This window comes from Lissotriton vulgaris, unplaced genomic scaffold (assembly GCF_964263255.1).
Source record: "Lissotriton vulgaris unplaced genomic scaffold, aLisVul1.2 SCAFFOLD_410, whole genome shotgun sequence".
In the NCBI taxonomy this organism is placed as follows: domain Eukaryota; kingdom Metazoa; phylum Chordata; class Amphibia; order Caudata; family Salamandridae; genus Lissotriton; species Lissotriton vulgaris.
The window spans coordinates 1,196,360-1,214,176 of record NW_028244089.1 but is presented as its reverse complement, the minus strand read 5'-3'; the positions used below and the strand labels follow the sequence as shown (position 1 = coordinate 1,214,176).

General features: G+C 46.8%; 1 protein-coding gene across 2 annotated transcripts in view; it reads left to right on the top strand.

The window, feature by feature from the left end:
• The window catches only part of NCKIPSD (NCK interacting protein with SH3 domain), a 312,878-nt gene that overhangs the window by 86,376 nt on the left and 208,685 nt on the right, over window positions 1-17,817 (top strand). The window contains exons 2-3 of one of the 2 annotated variants that reach the window (XM_086948742.1): window positions 10,962-11,068; window positions 13,913-14,111. In XM_086948742.1, coding sequence (XP_086804868.1) covers window positions 10,962-11,068; window positions 13,913-14,111 — 306 coding nt within the window. Of the gene's footprint in view, window positions 1-10,955; window positions 11,069-13,912; window positions 14,112-17,817 lie in introns of both variants that reach the window. The other variant, XM_086948741.1, reaches the window with a different exon arrangement.

Here is a 17,817-nt window from a genome sequence, read left to right as displayed (position 1 = left end):
GTGTTCTACTTAGACCTACGGGTCTTCGTGGAAGACAAGAAAATACAAACCGCCGTTTTCAGAAAACCCACGGCGGGTAACACTATACTGCACTCACGCAGCTATCATCCCCGCAGTGTCATTAACAACATCCCCCTGGGAGAGTTCTTGCGAATGAAACGCAATTGCTCGACCCCCAAGGAGTTTGTAAGCTCTAGGGAACAGTCAAAAATGAGATTTTCTGAGAGAGGCTATGGGAAAGGAATTCTCACACAAGCAGAGTTGAGGAGCAATTTGGTCGAAAGGAAGGATCTATTAATTGATCGATCCAAACCTAAAGATGATAAGATCAGGCTAATTACTGACTTCTCTGAAAAATCTCCAGAAGTCTTTAATGTGATGCGGAAGAACTGGAAGATCTTAAAAGCAGATCCCATAATAGGGAAGTCCTTATCTGATCACCCCTTGATAACCTACAGAAAGGGGAAATCTTTCAAAGACCATCTTGTAAATAGCCACTTTGAACAGAAAAGGAAGACAAAACCACCTGTTTCCGGCTTCTATCCTTGCATGAAGTGCAAGGCCTGTAAGAATTCACAGAAAGTCAAGGAGTATTACATTCCTGGTCAAAAGAGGAAAGGTAGAATAACCAAACTGTTGAATTGTAATTCTGACTACACAGTCTATTGTCTAACATGTCCCTGTGGGAAGAGGTATGTAGGGAGTACGGTTAAACAAACCAAACTCCGGGTCTTAGAGCATATGAGTGCGATTACATCAAAGGACCCCAACTACCCAGTAGCCCGTCATTTTGAACAGGAACATGATAGCAATAGCAATCTTCTGACTTATTTCATTTTAGATCAGTTGGTCAGAACAGAAAGAGGGGGCAATTGGGTAAAAAAGCTGAGAACACTGGAATCACGATTCATCATCCAGTTACAGACCAAAACCCCGGGAGGGATGAATAATGAAGAAGAGATGTGGACTCACATCTGAGCATCCCTCCGATTGTTTCCTTCCCTCTTTGTTGAAGAACCAGTGATGTAAATTTGTATATAGTTTCCTTGAAACAGAGTAGAGTGAAGTTACCACTAATGTTTAGCATATTATTTTCCAATGTGTTGATTAATACAAATGCAGTTATTTATCAGTTGATTAGATCATTGATGAAAGGCCTATTCAAGGCTGGAATGTAAATAATGTAAATAATTCATATGCCCATCCAGGGCTGAAATTGTATATATAACAACTGCGATGCAAGAATGGTAACGTAAAACCATGTGAACATAGGCGACTTTCACGATAAATTTTGAGTGAAACTCGCATTTGTTGGTACCAGCGGCACATTCACCATCTAAATTTATGGGTTACAAGCAAGATCGAACATTGTAATTAATTGAATGTTTTCTTTTTTAAATTAGAATGGATATGACAAATGAATCAGTTATTAGTTTTTGTACATTGTGTTTATATGTACATATGTAATATAGTGAAATGCATATTCAAAGATGGCCGCCGCAGAAGCAGTGAATGTATTGTTCTAAGTACCTTCGTTTATGTCAATGCACATGAATTGACACGTGACCAATGACGATCACGATGTTACTTGATTTAAACTTGATTTGTAAATAATGTCAGTTACACTGACGAAGGCGGAAACGCCGAAACGCGTTTGCTGACTATCGAGGGAGTTTAATGAATAAAGACTTGGCTGACCTACGCCACATTTGCTTCGAGTGCTCTCATTCCTTGAAACCCGGGAGCTTTGGGGTTTCTGAGTTTTGCCAATATATATATATATATATATATATATATATATATATATATATACAGCCCCACTGTGTAGTTGCACTTGCCTCGGATTTTTCATAGGAAGAGCGTTTTTCTGTTTTGCTTATAACTTTGGTGCCGTTAGATGAATCTTTATAAATCTTTACCAAAAACGTAAACTCACCTCGGCTCCTTTCTGGAAAGTGTCCCAAAACATTTTTTCACCTATGTGTTTTCCATAGAAAATGTTAGACAATGATACATAGTAAACTGTTTATCAGAATTACATCCTATTTGGCAAAAAGCTAGATCTTTAGCCAGAAAATATGCTTTTTCTGATTTGCTGTAAATCTGTTCAGTAGTTTTTTCAATAAATTAGGGTTCAAAATGTATAGATATATTGGCAGTTGATTCTACGAGACTCCCACAGGAGACTTACAGGCTGCAAATTAAAAACCTGAAGTGAACTGATTGGTTGCAGATACTTTTTAGGTCTCGCCTGTCGATGCGCATGCGCATCGAGTAAGCGAGACTATGGGGGCTTATCCACTCTTTAACCAACTTGCAAGGAATCGTGGCGATTCCTTGCAGTGCCCGTGACTTTTAAGCTCAATGCGCATGCGCATTTAGCTTAAAAGCGCGTGCACATCAGTTCCCTCAGCCGCACTCCAGGCCCCCGCTCCGCCCCCTCCCCTGCCCGCCGTGTCGCATTTCTCCTCCCCCCTCCCCTTATCTGCCTTCCCTCCGTCTGTTCCCTCTCCCCGCTCCGCCCCCTCCCCTGCCCGCCGTGTCGCATTTCTCCTCCCCCCTCCCCTTATCTGCCTTCGCTCCGTCTGTTCCCTCTCCCCGCTCCGCCCCCTCCCCTGCCCACTCTCCCTTTCTATTCTCCTTTACCACTCCACTCTGGACTCCTTCATTTTGTGCTGTTTGACATATTTCTTCTCTCATCCAACTCTTCTGCGGGCTCCCCTCCTTCCCACTGTAGTTTGCAACAAATCCATCCTCCTTAAACCGTGTACACCATTTGCCTTTCACCCCTCCATTCCCTCTCCTGTCGCTCCCTTTAAATTCCCCCCTCCTTCCTTTTACTACCACTTTCCCTCTTTGTCACAAAAAAACCCTTTTATTCACTCGCTTTTCGTCTCTTTCTCCCCTCCTCTCCTCCTATTCTTTTTCCTTACCCTGTCTTTTCTCCCCCTTTTGTCTTTCGAATCCCACTCTCTCTCCCTCCCCTCACCCCCTCTCATTCCCCAACCCATTTCAGAGCTCAGTTCCGGAAGTGCCTCTTGGCAGCCGTGAGCTGCTGGGTAATTGCGCGTTTTGTAGCATTCCCAAAATGCATCTTTGACAGCTTGTCCAATGCTTCAATCTCTCCCCCAAACCTAGTGGGGCAAGTGCTTCGCTGCGCGCCGCAGCGGCGCTCCAGCGCGCCGGTAATGTTTCCAACCCACTGATATATCATAAGCGCCATGTGCTGTTTTGTGGCTGAATTTTTTTTTAAAAAGGGGAGCGGATATTAAACATCATACGGTATGTTAATGTCAAGTACGCCTGGATACACATTGAAGACTTTGCTCTGACTCCAGCGTGTGGGCTACGAGCTAATTAACCTTTTCCAACCATCCCTGTATTTTTTATGGATGTCCACTTCTAGAATGTTAACGGCGGTGCACTGTTCCGTTTGTTGATTCGACTCTGCTGAGATAACACAGCCCCCTCCCCTGCCCGCTGTGTCGCATTTCTCCTCCCCCCTCCCCTTCTCTCTCTTCTCTGACATGCAGTGTGCGGCCCTAACTGAAGTAGTGTAAACCCCGGCGCACAATAGCCAACACCCTCACTCACCCTCAACCCCTCACCCTCACTCACCCTCAACCCCTCACCCTCACCCTCACTCACCCTCAACCCCTCACCCTCACCCTCACTCACCCTCACCCTCACTCACCCTCAACCCCTCACCCTCAATCCCTCACCCTCACTCACCCTCACCCTCACTCACCCTCAACCCTTCACCCTCACTCACCCTCACCCACCCTCACTCACCCTCACCCTCACCCACCCTCACTCACCCTCACCCACCCTCACCCACCCTCACTCACCCTCACTCACCCTCACTCACCCTCAACCCCTCACCCTCACTCACCCTCAACCCCTCACCCTCACCCTCACTCACCCTCACTCACCCTCACTCACCCTCAACCCCTCACCCTCAACCCCTCACTCACCCTCACTCACCCTCAACCCTTCAGCCTCACCCTCACTCTCACTCACCCTCAACCCCTCAGCCTCACTCACCCTCACCCTCACTCACCCTCACCCTCACTCACCCTCAACCCTCACCCTCACTCACCCTCAACCCCTCACCCTCACTCACCCTCAACCCCTCACCCTCACTCACCCTCAACCCCTCACCCTCACTCACCCTCAACCCCTCACCCTCACTCACCCTCAACCCCTCACCCTCGACCCCTCCCCGTCAACCCCTCACCCTCACTCACCCTCACTCACCCTCACTCACCCTCACTCACCCTCACTCACCCTCACTCACCCTCACTCACCCTCAACCCCTCACCCTCACTCACCCTCACTCACCCTCAACCACTCACCCTCAACCCCTCACCCTCACCCTCACTCACCCTCACAACACATATTGTGTTACAATAGGTGTCACATTTGCGAAAGATAAAAATATTGGCATTGTAAATAACAAAGCTATTAATTCGCTATTTTCAAAACAAGCACATAAATAACAAATGTCTCCTTTACAATACCAATAGCTCAAACTTTCCTAATGCAAGACCTATTGCATTGCTGTGCTTCTCTCCCCTGCTGCACTCTCCTGCTCTCTAGAGATGTGGCCTAACGACCAGAGCTGCCATCTAAGTCACGTAAATACAAAACATGTTGCATTCCAAATGCTATAGGTGTCACATTCGCGAAAGCTATAACTATTGGCATTGTAAATGACAAAGCCATCAATTTAGCAATTTTAAAAACCAACAAATAAATAAAATATGTCATTTACAAGACCAATAACTCCAACTCTTCTAATGCGAGACCTATTGCATTTCCAATGCTTGTTTTCCCTCCCATGGCAGTCTGCTTTCACCTGCTGCGGGACTTAGTCCTGCAGGAGCAACCGATCTGATTGGCTGGCCGAACCACAAAGAAAATGCTGTGGCTGTTATTACAGAACATGAGGACCCTGTCTAGGTATCCTGAAAATGAAAAAGGAAATCTATATATAAAGTTTACAGCGGAGTTATATGTGAGGAAAGGAGTACGATTTTAACTTTTAAACCCACTGAGAAAGTACTGCCGGTTAAAAGCGGGAAAAAAAACTGACATACACCACTTATATGTAACTGACATTGGTATAACTTGCACGGCCAAAGATTTAAGATGTCGGCAGCGATGTAATATGTGAGGGCATAAGTGGTGCAAGTTATACTTCTCTGTGTTATGTAGAACTGGTGAATTTTAGTGTTTTTAAACAGTAATTTTCAGTGAATTTCTAAGGTTTATTTTAAACTCAATTTAAAATAGTACTACCTTCCCCATGTAGACATTTCCTTTGGGCACTCCTCGTAAGGGCCAAGAGGTCTAGGTACCGCTACCTTTTCATCCTCTCGGAGTGATTGGGTTCCATAGGTTATTGGCCAGTGTTTATTCTTTCATCCTCGCAGTGATTGGCTGTAGAAGTGCTGGTCCAGCTTTTATTCTTTCATACTCGAGAGCGATTGGCTGTTTATGTTATGGGTCTCGTTTTGTTCTTTCATCCTTGAAGATTGATTGGGTGCAGAGGTGCTGGGCCAGTTCTTATTCTTTCATCCTCGCAGTGATTGGCTGCAGAGGTTCTGGGCCACATTTTATTATTTCATGCTCGCAGAGTGATTGGCTGCAGAGGTTCTAGGCCAGCTTTTGTTCTTTCATCCTCGTCGCACGATTGGCTGCAGAGAGGGTCTGGGCCCGGGTTTATTCTTTCATCCTCTCAGGGATTAGGTTCCATAGGTTCTGAGCAGGTTATATTCATTCGTCCTTGCAGAGTGATTGGCTCCAGAGTTTTTTAGGCCAACTGGAGACCTGCTGAGTATGATGTAAACGTTGCCCCGGATATGTCCCTAGGACGCGGCAGGCACGTCCTTAGCATAACATACGACCCTTGTCCCTCGCCAGCCTCCAGCGCGCCGCGCTGGCATCCTGTAAAGCCTTGTTCGTCTTTTCGGATCTTCCTTTATTTCTCTGTTTCCTTCCCTGCCGGGCCAGGGCTCCAGATAGTTGAGTCATTTGGCGACGAGGCCCGGTCGGGAGGTGGCTGGGGCAGTCACCAGCTGCACTGAGGACAGACAGCTCGCGGAAAATATTCAATATTCCTTCCTGCGCTGCATTTTCATTTTAAACCTGTCATTTTATCCTGACTGCAGAACCAGCTCGTGCCGGCGCCCTCCCCTCCCCTCCTGGAGGGTTCTTTTAAATGTCTTTTCCCTCCTTCCCTCCCCACCCTATGCCCCCCTCCCCTCCCCCGGGAGCCTTCACTTGTCATATTTTTAACCAGACATGTTTATTTTAACATGACAGCCGAGGCGTTGATGCACCGGCTTCAGGCCGGGCCCCCGCATTTCTTTTTTAGCCCCCAGCTGTTGTCTGGCCGCAGGGTGGCGGGTGCTCCGGCGCGTTTGAGAGGTTTTTAGGGTGAATGTCCAGTGATGCTCAAAGGCGCGGGCTCCGGCTCGGTCTGTTATCCGAAGTGCTGTGTTTTTGATGTGCTCATTGTCATGTGGTGTTCTGCTTTCACTGCCTCGGAATGAAATCAGAATGTTTGTTGTTGGAGCGAGGACAGATGGCCCTGGGGTTTAAAGGAAGTGTTTCAATCTGTGTGAGGTTCCTAGTACAAGCCCCCACGCAGCGACGCTCACAGAAGACTTATTTTTATCGTTACTTACTTACACAAACCATATATACATTTTAAGATGCTGCCCCCAGTCTTCCAAAACGAGCCTGCTTCCCAGGCCCCGTCTGGCCTGTGTTTTTACTTTGTCCTTCGATTAAAGGTGGTACATTTGGATGATACACTGGCTCTGCCGTGTTTATCCGGGTTTCGCTGTTTAAATGTACTTTTAGACATTTGTCGTTTGCATGTATTTTGTTAAAATTACCCGGTGGCTGGATTGTGTTAATATTTTTACAGCAGATTAAAACACGTGTCCAGTGTCAGGTGTGACGTCAAAGCTCAGTTTAAAACGCGTGCCTGGCTTTCTCTGACATGACAGGAACTCGCCCTCTGCCAGCTTTGCCCATCTGTGCCATCTGTCCTGGAACTACATAAACAACGTTAGCGCCTCATAGGCCGTCCATGAATCTCTGATAATGCTGCCTACTTCTGAGCGCTTATGCAAGCAGGTGCCCAGCGGTCGGCCTGTTTCTGTGGGAGTCAGAGGTATGTGTGGTATTATACGAGATAAACTTCTCCGACTGATGCATATTATGAGGTTGATCGCCTCAGTGCCCTCACAGAAAATTCTACTGTGAGTCGTGTCGCCAGAATAGAGGTATTGTGATACGAGTCGGTGCCGCTTTCTGTTCACAACCGTGTCTTTAAGAACACACAAAACAATTGAACACAAAGCAAAGACCAACAATGCACACTGTCCCTGACAATCTGCAAAGGAAGGGGGTCGTTTCTCTGTGCGAAGGGTGTTTACTTGGCTCCAGAAGGGTGTGCCTGCATCCTATGGTTAGGTTTAGGGTTGTTTGTTCTGCAAACTAATGATACAGGGCTACCTCAAAACATAACAGAACGTGTATTTGTAAAGCGCACGTTCACCCAGAGGTCTCTTGGCGCTGAATAACAGATGTTCGTTGTTACCCAACTCAATGGTACTCATGTTATTGACCTCAGATGGATGAAGGCTGAGTGGCCCGGCCGATTTGAACCTGTGACCATGAGGTCGAACACAGGCCCCTGCAATGGACGCATTAGTCACTGGGCCACCAGACCCGGCTACCTCGGACCGTACAGGCCAGTGCCTCTGCACTCACCCAGGAGCACCAGTCCAAGTGGTGAAGGGCCACATCTTTGTCTTAGCCACAGAATGAACATAAGCCCACAAACAGAAAGGGCTTTCCCCCATGCCACAAGAGTCTCTTGCAACCCAACCCAACCTCAACAACAGCAGGTTTGAGTGAAGAACAGGAATAATACAATTTGGTCTAGAGGGGAAGTGTGCCCCCCAGCCGAGTCCCCACTCAGTTCACCTGCAGTTGAGAAACTTGTTTCCTAGGGCTGTCCTCTTGCAGTCTCTTTTGAGGGTAGAGGGAGCTTCAGGGCATGTGTGGGTGTGTCTGGACCTATTGGGTTGGCACACAGAGCTGGTCAATAGCAGCACTAGGGCAGGCGAGCAGAACTCCTGTTGGTGTCTTGGGGCCTGTTCCTAGTGGGGATGAAAGGGACCGCTCTTAGTCTCACAATCTCCTAGCACAAAGAGCAGCGGGGTCTACTCCAGCCCTGGTTCTGCGGTTGCACAAAAAGCTGGACGGAGGCTACAGCACCCATGTCTCTCTTTAGAGTGTGCTCTTTCCAGAATGCAATGCAGGGGTCCTTTTGTAAGTGCAGATGTCCCAGTTCACCCATCTGGGGTCTGCAGTAGTTGAATCTCTGTGTATTCCCTCCACCCAGACGATGAAACGAGTCTCCGCAGAGGAAGAACAGCGGGGTGTGGTTGTCGTGTGTGGGCAGCATCCATCTTTCATTTCATCTTTCTTACAAGAGTAAATATTTGGAAATAGCGATGGGTGACCCTAACAACCGGTGCTTCGTTGGTGTTCTCCAAGCTTTTACTGTACAGACTTGTTCCTATGGACGGATAGATCAGTGATTCCCCTTGTAAGGCCCGGAGGCCGCACATGGCCCTCCTGACCTTTACAAGGAGACACTAGTTGGTGTCTTCTCTGGTGCAGCTGTGTCCCCCAAAAACTTTACATATGCTGTCACCGGCCAGGGCTTCGGCAGAGAGTCACGGGAGCTGGTTGACCAATGTAGAGCTCCACTCGTAGGTACACAAAACGATGTCCTAGAGGAGACCCACTTTGCGTACTGAGGAGTCGCTCATGATTGCGCCCTCAGACATAGTTGTCAAAAGACTGGGTATCTTCTAGGGACAAAACTAAAGTGGCTAGGATGGGACAGCTTGGACTTTGTTCCACAGGGGGCCTGTGAGAGCATCCTGTGGTACTCCAGCCAGGCCGCGTTTGTGGTTGGGCTTGCATAGGATCTGCAGGTAGCTCCTGGATTCAGGCCGGCCCCCTATCTTTCTGATGGCGTTCCCTTACGCCCATGCGGCCCTTCCTTCCACGCAGAGTTGTTTGAGAAGACGGCACCTTTGCACCGACCTTCAGAGGCTGCAAGCAGGGCTTTTGCAGAACCATGATCATTAAAGCAAATGACATTGATTCATCGCGTCCTCTCCTTCGCGGGGGAAGGTATGATGCGCTTTGTTGATCACCATGTGAAATTGATCCGAGGTTTTGTTGAGCGACTCCAAAGTTTAGCCATTGATCCTTTCGTAATGAGTTTCTGAGTCTTCGATACCTGGAAGGCGAGATCGTGAGCACTCGTGTGTATGTTACGTGGGCGTCACTCGTTCATGGGTGTGATGAGGAGCAGTGAAGTGGGTGGTGGGAGGGGGGTTGACGTCACTGATGCTAGAGGTCTTCTGCACTTTCCTTTCACTGTGTTTGCATCCCAGATACTACTGAAGCTAATGCCTAGAATTTGCTGAGAAGATGATGCGCTTGTTTGTTGTTGTTTGTGTGTTGGTTGTCTTAATTTTAGATGGATGCTCCTAGAAGCATGATGTGAGGGAGAAGTAGCCGCGTTGAGTCACTTTTCCCAATTAAGGGCATATAATGATGACTAGCGGAGCTTAGGGATTCGGGTGTCTACCGTTCTGCAGCATGGTCGACCTTCCCCTTCCATTTCACTGATGGTCACATTTGCTGGATGTAGCAAATTTTAGCCCTTGGTCAAAAGTTAAATGACCTCATTGTTTTTTTTCTATTTACCATCATTGTTTGAAGGTGGACACTGAACTGTGAATGTGTGCTCCCATTGATGGACATTCAGAATGGTGGCCTACTAACGCTAAGGAACAGTGGATGGTGTCTTTATAATCCGGTGCCCAGCCCCTTAACCATTCAAAACTTTGCAGAGCTTTAAAATGAGAAACTCAATGGTTTTTTCAGTGGAAATTATTGTGGATTTCTGCAGAGCGCAACAGATTATTGTACAGTAGCGCAGAGGGATGACAATATATATCCGAGATGCAGTTATCCATAGTCTGTCTCTGTGTATACAAATATAATGCACTCTACATTAGTGCAATCTCTCTCTCTCTCTCTCTCTCTCTCTCTCTCTCTCTCTCTCTCTCTCTCTCTCTCTCTCTCTCTCTCTCTCTCTCTCTCTCTCTCTCTCTCTCTCTCTCTCTCTCTCTCTCTCTCTCCTGCATACATGTGTTTTTTAACAAAGGGTGTTTTTTTGTCTAAAATTCTGCATTCTTTACAGCATAAGTGAGTTATTGATCTTATTTTCACTGAAGGCCACCACACAGTATAGTCTTACAGTTCACTTTCCATTCTCAATATGCATCTCCTTGTTTGGAAAAAGCAACCCTTTTCATGCTGACTACCCATAAATAAACATAAAATATGAAAATAAAGCCTTAGTCTATGCCTTGGATCTGAAGTAACTGCACTGCTGAGCTCCCTGACCAGGCTTGGGTGAACCCTCGGGTAGCCCGGTGCAGCGTCCTCAGTCTGGAGAGATGTATCCCCTTTGGGTTCTGCCAGTGCGGCGATGGATCTTCGAATGCGCTGGTCGAGCCCGCCTCTTGGCACGAGCAGTTGGTTCTTTGTTAGAACCTTCCCCAGCTGCCATCACTTCCTAGCGGTTTCTGCCAAAAGCATGAAAGCAATGTCATCAGTGGTTGCTTCTTGTGCTCAAGCGAAGCGCTAAGCATTTTGGTGCGGTCTTTGCAGATCGCAGCTCTGTTTGAGAATTTGAAGCGGTTGGGTCAGTGTCAATTGTTTTGCTAAATTTGAAACTGTGCTCGAGACTCTGCTGAAAAATAATATTGATCATAAACCCTTCTTCACCCTTCATATGTTTCAAGTCGTGACCTGCCTATGACCGCCCTGTGTTTCTTTGTCAGGTACAGGAGCAGGATGAGGTCCTGCTCTCGATTGACCGAGCTATTGAGGCAATCCACAACGCGTCGATGAAGAACGGAGGCAAATACAACCTGGATCAGAGGGATGTGCTGCAGTAAGTATCAAGGGCCAGCAAACTGCAAGAAGAGCTAATAGTGAGGTGTGTCCTACAGTAAATACCTCCGTCAACTGCAAACTGTAGGAAGAGCTAGAACAGAGGGATGTCCTATAGTAAATACCGGAGTAGACTACAAACTGTAGGAAGAGCTAGAGGACATGGGTGTACTACTGTAAGTACTGGTGGTGCCTACAAATGGGGGGAGGAGCTACAGGAGAGGAAGGTCATAGAGTACACTGGAGAAATTGTGAAAATCCACAGTGCATCATTGCAGAATGGGGTCAGATACAACCTGGAACAGAGGAGTTTGCTGCAGTAGGTATCAAGTGCGAACAAGCCGGAGAAAGAGGTAGAAGGGAGAGAGGTCCTGTGGTAAGTTCAGGAGGTTCCTGCAAGTGAAAGAAGAACTAAATAGGAGAGAGGTCATACAGTAAGTACCAGCGATGCCTACAGACAGGAAAAGGAGAATGAGAAAGCAGATGAGTAAAGCTGTTGTCGAATGTCTGTAAAATCAATGATTCTAGTGTTCAGAGAAGTGGAAGGAAAGTTTATTTGACAACCTGGAACACATGGAAGAAGTTTGTAGTTTTGCATTTCTGGGTTTCAAGTTGCCTGTTATGTTTTTTTTTTCAGGCTGCTCATGTTTCAATCGTTGAATGATCAGAAGGGCAGCCATGAGGAGAATAAGGTTATGGAGGGCGGGTAACCCAATAAACCCTTGCGGGCTTGGGCAATCGTAATGTTACTAGAGAAAGTGCCTGCAAGGGATTTTTTAGAAGTACAAGTTTATGCAGTGTAACACAGTCTCTATTGTTGAGACTTGGAGGCTGAATGAATCAGATACTACTCTCGTTGTATAATTAACTGTTACAAAACTCTATAGAAACTACCACACTAGCCCCATAGAAGTTGAACAGTTGAGATGATTTTCAACACTCAATGTGGTATTGTTCAACAAATGAATCTTAAAAAAACGATGTAAAGCAACACAAACCAATATGTTTTTCATAGAAAAATTATTATTTATATTTTTGCATTCAAATGTAAGGGTACATAATCAAAAGTAATTGCATGTAAATCTTAGGTACGTGGAAAAAGCAAAACAATCCATTGGTACATAAGAAAACAATCCAGTCTTGAACAAATATGTATAAAATTGACTTCTTTTAGAAATAAAATAGAAAGTCAAACAATGGAATGAAGACTTGGACTGGTGTGTCGACGTTTCGGTCTCACAGGTAGTATCCAAAGACCATCATCAGGACAATAAATGTTATGCAATGTAGATGTCCCTTATAGTAAAAATAAGAAGAAGCTATGAATGATGAGGGCTGCAGCTCAGCCTGATGGAGAATGTTCAATATCAAGAGTTCATAGCCTGAAGGGACCGCCAAATCTCGCCTGTGGTTATATTCAAATAGGTAGTGTCCTTATCGTCAATTACAAGGCTCAAATGTTCAAATGAAATGAAAAACCGGCGTCGCGTACGCATGGGATCCTCAGCGTCAGAACGAAAATCAGTTTCGTTCTGACGCTGAGGATCCCATGCGTACACATTGAGTGTTGAAAATCATCTCAACTGTTCAACTTCTATGGGGCTAGTGTGGTAGTTTCTATAGAGTTTTGTAACAGTTAATTATACAACGAGAGTAGTATCTGATTCATTCAGCCTCCAAGTCTCAACAATAGAGACTGTGTTACACTGCATAAACTTGTACTTCTAAAAAATCCCTTGCAGGCACTTTCCCTAGTAACATGAGGAGAATAAGACTTCTTCATGAAATATAATTCATCTAGAATAGATGTTCAGTTATCCTACACATCTTAGTGTGTATGCCCTAGATTGTATGTATCAGACTTTAAATATAACCTCTTATCAACTCTTCATTTATTTTGTCATTTAACAGTGTAGTAAGCATGACTCTCCAAACTGTGCAGTTACAAACTCAGACCCACGAGGGATCTAGCGGTGTGCTCAGTGCAGTCTTTGCTCCCCGCATTATGGTGCCCACCTTTGTTCCTCTCTTGACAGAGATAGAGTCAATGCTTTCGCTTTGGTTCCTTGCATAGTTCTTACCTTGTACCCTCACTTTAATGACATTAGAATGCAAAGATCGCACGTCATCATTTTGCACAAGCTCCTTCTCTGTACTGAGGGACCCTGCACCCTTTTGTAAGCTTCAGATACAATTGTTGAACCCTCAAACTGGGTTCTCTTTTCGCTTGCCACCCGTTGGAGCACCAGTTGCGGAAGTCACCATTTTTAATTTGCCATTATCAACATTGGCCTATGTGTCTAAATCTATATTTATGAGTGTTCGGAAGACGGCCTCCTTGGTGGGCGAGGTGCTCTGTGTATTTTTCTTACATTCGTTTCGTTTCGATGCACACCGATTTTTCAGCCATTTTGTGTCAAGCATTTTCCCAATTTTTTTAAAACACTTATTGACAGTGAAATATGATCTCAACCCGCCTTGCATGATCTGAATCCCAGAAGTACATAACTTAGTACATTTCTATAGATTGCAGACTCTGGGGACAAAAAACGTATGGCCAAGGCTATGCTAGTGGATTTGGAAGGAAGATTCAGGCAAATTTGTATGGCACAAAAAAAAAGAAAAACTTTTACCTGTGCTGTACATACATACAACCATTGCCATAGACCATGATTCTTCAGCTGCTGGTGTTGGGGCTCTACGTACCATTTGATCACCTAAGAGCAGATTTTTAGCTATAGGAGCGCTACACTGTACGTAGGTGATCAATTTGCATGACTGTGCATTGACGGAAGAATGCCTTCATCCCTTTAGTATTTCCTTTATGTCTATCTTTCCCAATTAGAAAGCTCATCCACCACCGAAAGGAGATCTTGTCTCGGAAGAACCACTCGCCATCGAGTCAGAGGAGGAGCATGACCTTGTCCTCAAGTGATCACCATTTGGATGCACCACGCCAAGCCAATGGCATTTGCCGTACGGGCTATGAGCGACATCACAGCCTGCCAACCTCAGAGTTCCAGAATGAAGACTGCCCCTACCAGGTATTGTCCTGCTCTAATCTGACTATTCTGCCCCCTAGTGGCCTACATGGATGATGTTTGAGCATGCAGATATTTTCAGTGCTTGATGGACAAATAGTGTCATGGCTGTGTCTCAAGTCATCAAGCATGGAACAGTAACTTCATTTTTTTTAAATTATTTTTTTTGCAGTTAGTCACAAGTAATACAATCTTCCAGTTTAGTTATTCGAAACGAGTAGAATGTCTTTAAAGTAGGCTTTTGGAAACTTGGCTGTTTTATAGCAGTACCTAACGGGTTCATCTACGCAGTGCCATTCAGGATCGTCAAATGTTAGCTGTATGCACCATACAGGTATTCATGTACATTTACTCAAAGTTCACATGTGCTAAAGGGTCCAGGGCAACCCTCTTGCCACTCTGCCTCACTTTCACTTCCTATGCTATGAACGTTTTTCTGCTTTGCCTGTTTTATGTAGAGATCAGAGTTTTACTTCCTTTTTTGCATACTGCATGGTGGTTGCTGCTTTTGCAGGTTTACTCTGCAGAGGTCTGTCCAGTCAGATTGAAGATTTGAGTGGGTATCCCTGTCCTGTCTCTGTAGTGAGTCTGCATTTTGCAGCTGTGGTGCCTGGAACCAAAGCCTTAAGGCCACCTCCCCTGCCTCCTGGAGCAGGACTTGTCTGTGAGAGTAATGATTTGTCCTGTATGCCCCTCTCTTTGATCTGTGACTCACACATCCCTCAATACATCTGAGTGCATCAGTACAGGAATTGAAGACCAGGAATGGAGCAGAAAGTGGAGCAAAATTCCAGTGTGTCTGACAATATTCTGTAAACCAAGGTGAAGGCACTTATGAGTGGCACCGGGTTGTCGGATGACAGAATCCTTTCAAGTAATGAGCATTGGGACACAAGTAGCAGAATCCTTGCAGCAAGGGATGAGCAGCGGGACACAAGTAGCAGAATCCTTGCAGGTGATGAGCAGTGGGACACAAGTAGCAGAATCCTTGCAGGTGATGAGCAGTGGGACACAAGCAGCAGAATCCTTGCAGGTGATGAGCAGCGGGACACAAGTAGCAGAATCCTTGCAGGTGATGAGCAGCGGGACACAAGTAGCAGAATCCTTGCAGGTGATGAGCAGTGGGACACAAGTAGCAGAATCCTTGCAGGTGATGAGCAGTGGGACACAAGCAGCAGAATCCTTGCAGGTGATGAGCAGCGGGACACAAGTAGCAGAATCCTTGCAGGTGATGAGCAGCGGGACACAAGCAGCAGAATCCTTGCAGCAAGTGATGAGCAGTGGGACACAGGTAGCAGAATCCTTGCAGCAAGTGATGAGCAGCGGGACACAAGTAGCAGAATCCTTGCAAGTGATGAGCAGCGGGACACAAGCAGCAGAATCCTTGCAGGTGATGAGCAGCGGGACACAAGTAGCAGAATCCTTGCAGGTGATGAGCAGTGGGACACAAGTAGCAGAATCCTTGCAGGTGATGAGCAGTGGGACACAAGTAGCAGAATCCTTGCAGGTGATGAGCAGCGGGACACAAGTAGCAGAATCCTTGCAGGTGATGAGCAGCGGGACACAAGTAGCAGAATCCTTGCAGGTGATGAGCAGTGGGACACAAGTAGCAGAATCCTTGCAGGTGATGAGCAGTGGGACACAAGCAGCAGAATCCTTGCAGGTGATGAGCAGCGGGACACAAGTAGCAGAATCCTTGCAGGTGATGAGCAGCGGGACACAAGCAGCAGAATCCTTGCAGCAAGTGATGAGCAGTGGGACACAGGTAGCAGAATCCTTGCAGCAAGTGATGAGCAGCGGGACACAAGTAGCAGAATCCTTGCAAGTGATGAGCAGCGGGACACAAGCAGCAGAATCCTTGCAGGTGATGAGCAGCGGGACACAAGTAGCAGAATCCTTGCAGGTGATGAGCAGCGGGACACAAGTAGCAGAATCCTTGCAGGTGATGAGCATTGGGACACAAGTAGCAGAATCCTTGCAGCAAGTGATGAGCAGTGGGACACAAGTAGCAGAATCCTTGCAGCAAGTGATGAGCAGTGGGACACAAGTAGCAGAATCCTTTCAAGTGATGAGCAGCGGGACACAAGTAGCAGAATCCTTTCAAGTGATGAGCAGCGGGACACAAGTAGCAGAATCCTTTCAAGTGATGAGCAGCGGGACACAAGTAGCAGAATCTTTGCAGGTGATGAGCAGTGGGACACAAGCAGCAGAATCCTTGCAAGTGATGAGCAGCGGGACACAAGTAGCAGAATCCTTGCAGCAAGTGATGAGCAGTGGGACACAAGTAGCAGAATCCTTGCAGCAAGTGATGAGCAGTGGGACACAAGTAGCAGAATCCTTGCAGCAAGTGATGAGCAGTGGCACACAGGTAGCAGAATCCTTGCAGCAAGTGATGAGCAGCGGGACACAAGTAGCAGAATCCTTGCAAGTGATGAGCAGCGGGACACAAGCAGCAGAATCCTTGCAGGTGATGAGCATTGGGACACAAGTAGCAGAATCCTTGCAGCAAGTGATGAGCAGTGGGACACAAGTAGCAGAATCCTTGCAGCAAGTGATGAGCAGTGGGACACAAGTAGCAGAATCCTTTCAAGTGATGAGCAGCGGGACACAAGTAGCAGAATCCTTTCAAGTGATGAGCAGCGGGACACAAGTAGCAGAATCCTTTCAAGTGATGAGCAGCGGGACACAAGTAGCAGAATCTTTGCAGGTGATGAGCAGTGGGACACAAGCAGCAGAATCCTTGCAAGTGATGAGCAGCGGGACACAAGTAGCAGAATCCTTGCAGCAAGTGATGAGCAGCGGGACACAAGTAGCAGAATCCTTGCAGGTGATGAGCAGCGGGACACAAGCAGCAGAATCCTTGCAGGTGATGAGCATTGGGACACAAGTAGCAGAATCCTTGCAGCAAGTGATGAGCAGCGGGACACAAGTAGCAGAATCCTTGCAGCAAGTGATGAGCAGTGGGACACAAGTAGCAGAATCCTTGCAGCAAGTGATGAGCAGTGGGACACAGGTAGCAGAATCCTTGCAGCAAGTGATGAGCAGTGGGACACAAGTAGCAGAATCCTTGCAGCAAGTGATGAGCAGTGGGACACAGGTAGCAGAATCCTTGCAGCAAGTGATGAGCAGCGGGACACAAGTAGCAGAATCCTTGCAGGTGATGAGCAGTGGGACACAAGTAGCAGAATCCTTGCAGCAAGTGATGAGCAGTGGGACACAAGTAGCAGAATCCTTGCAGCAAGTGATGAGCAGTGGGACACAGGTAGCAGAATCCTTGCAGCAAGTGATGAGCAGCGGGACACAAGTAGCAGAATCCTTGCAGGTGATGAGCAGTGGGACACAAGTAGCAGAATCCTTGCAGGTGATGAGCAGTGGGACACAAGCAGCAGAATCCTTGCAGCAAGTGATGAGCAGTGGGACACAAGTAGCAGAATCCTTGCAGCAAGTGATGAGCAGTGGGACACAAGTAGCAGAATCCTTGCAGCAAGTGATGAGCAGTGGGACACAGGTAGCAGAATCCTTGCAGCAAGTGATGAGCAGCGGGACACAAGTAGCAGAATCCTTGCAGGTGATGAGCAGTGGGACACAAGTAGCAGAATCCTTGCAGGTGATGAGCAGTGGGACACAAGCAGCAGAATCCTTGCAGGTGATGAGCAGCGGGACACAAGTAGCAGAATCCTTGCAGGTGATGAGCAGCGGGACACAAGTA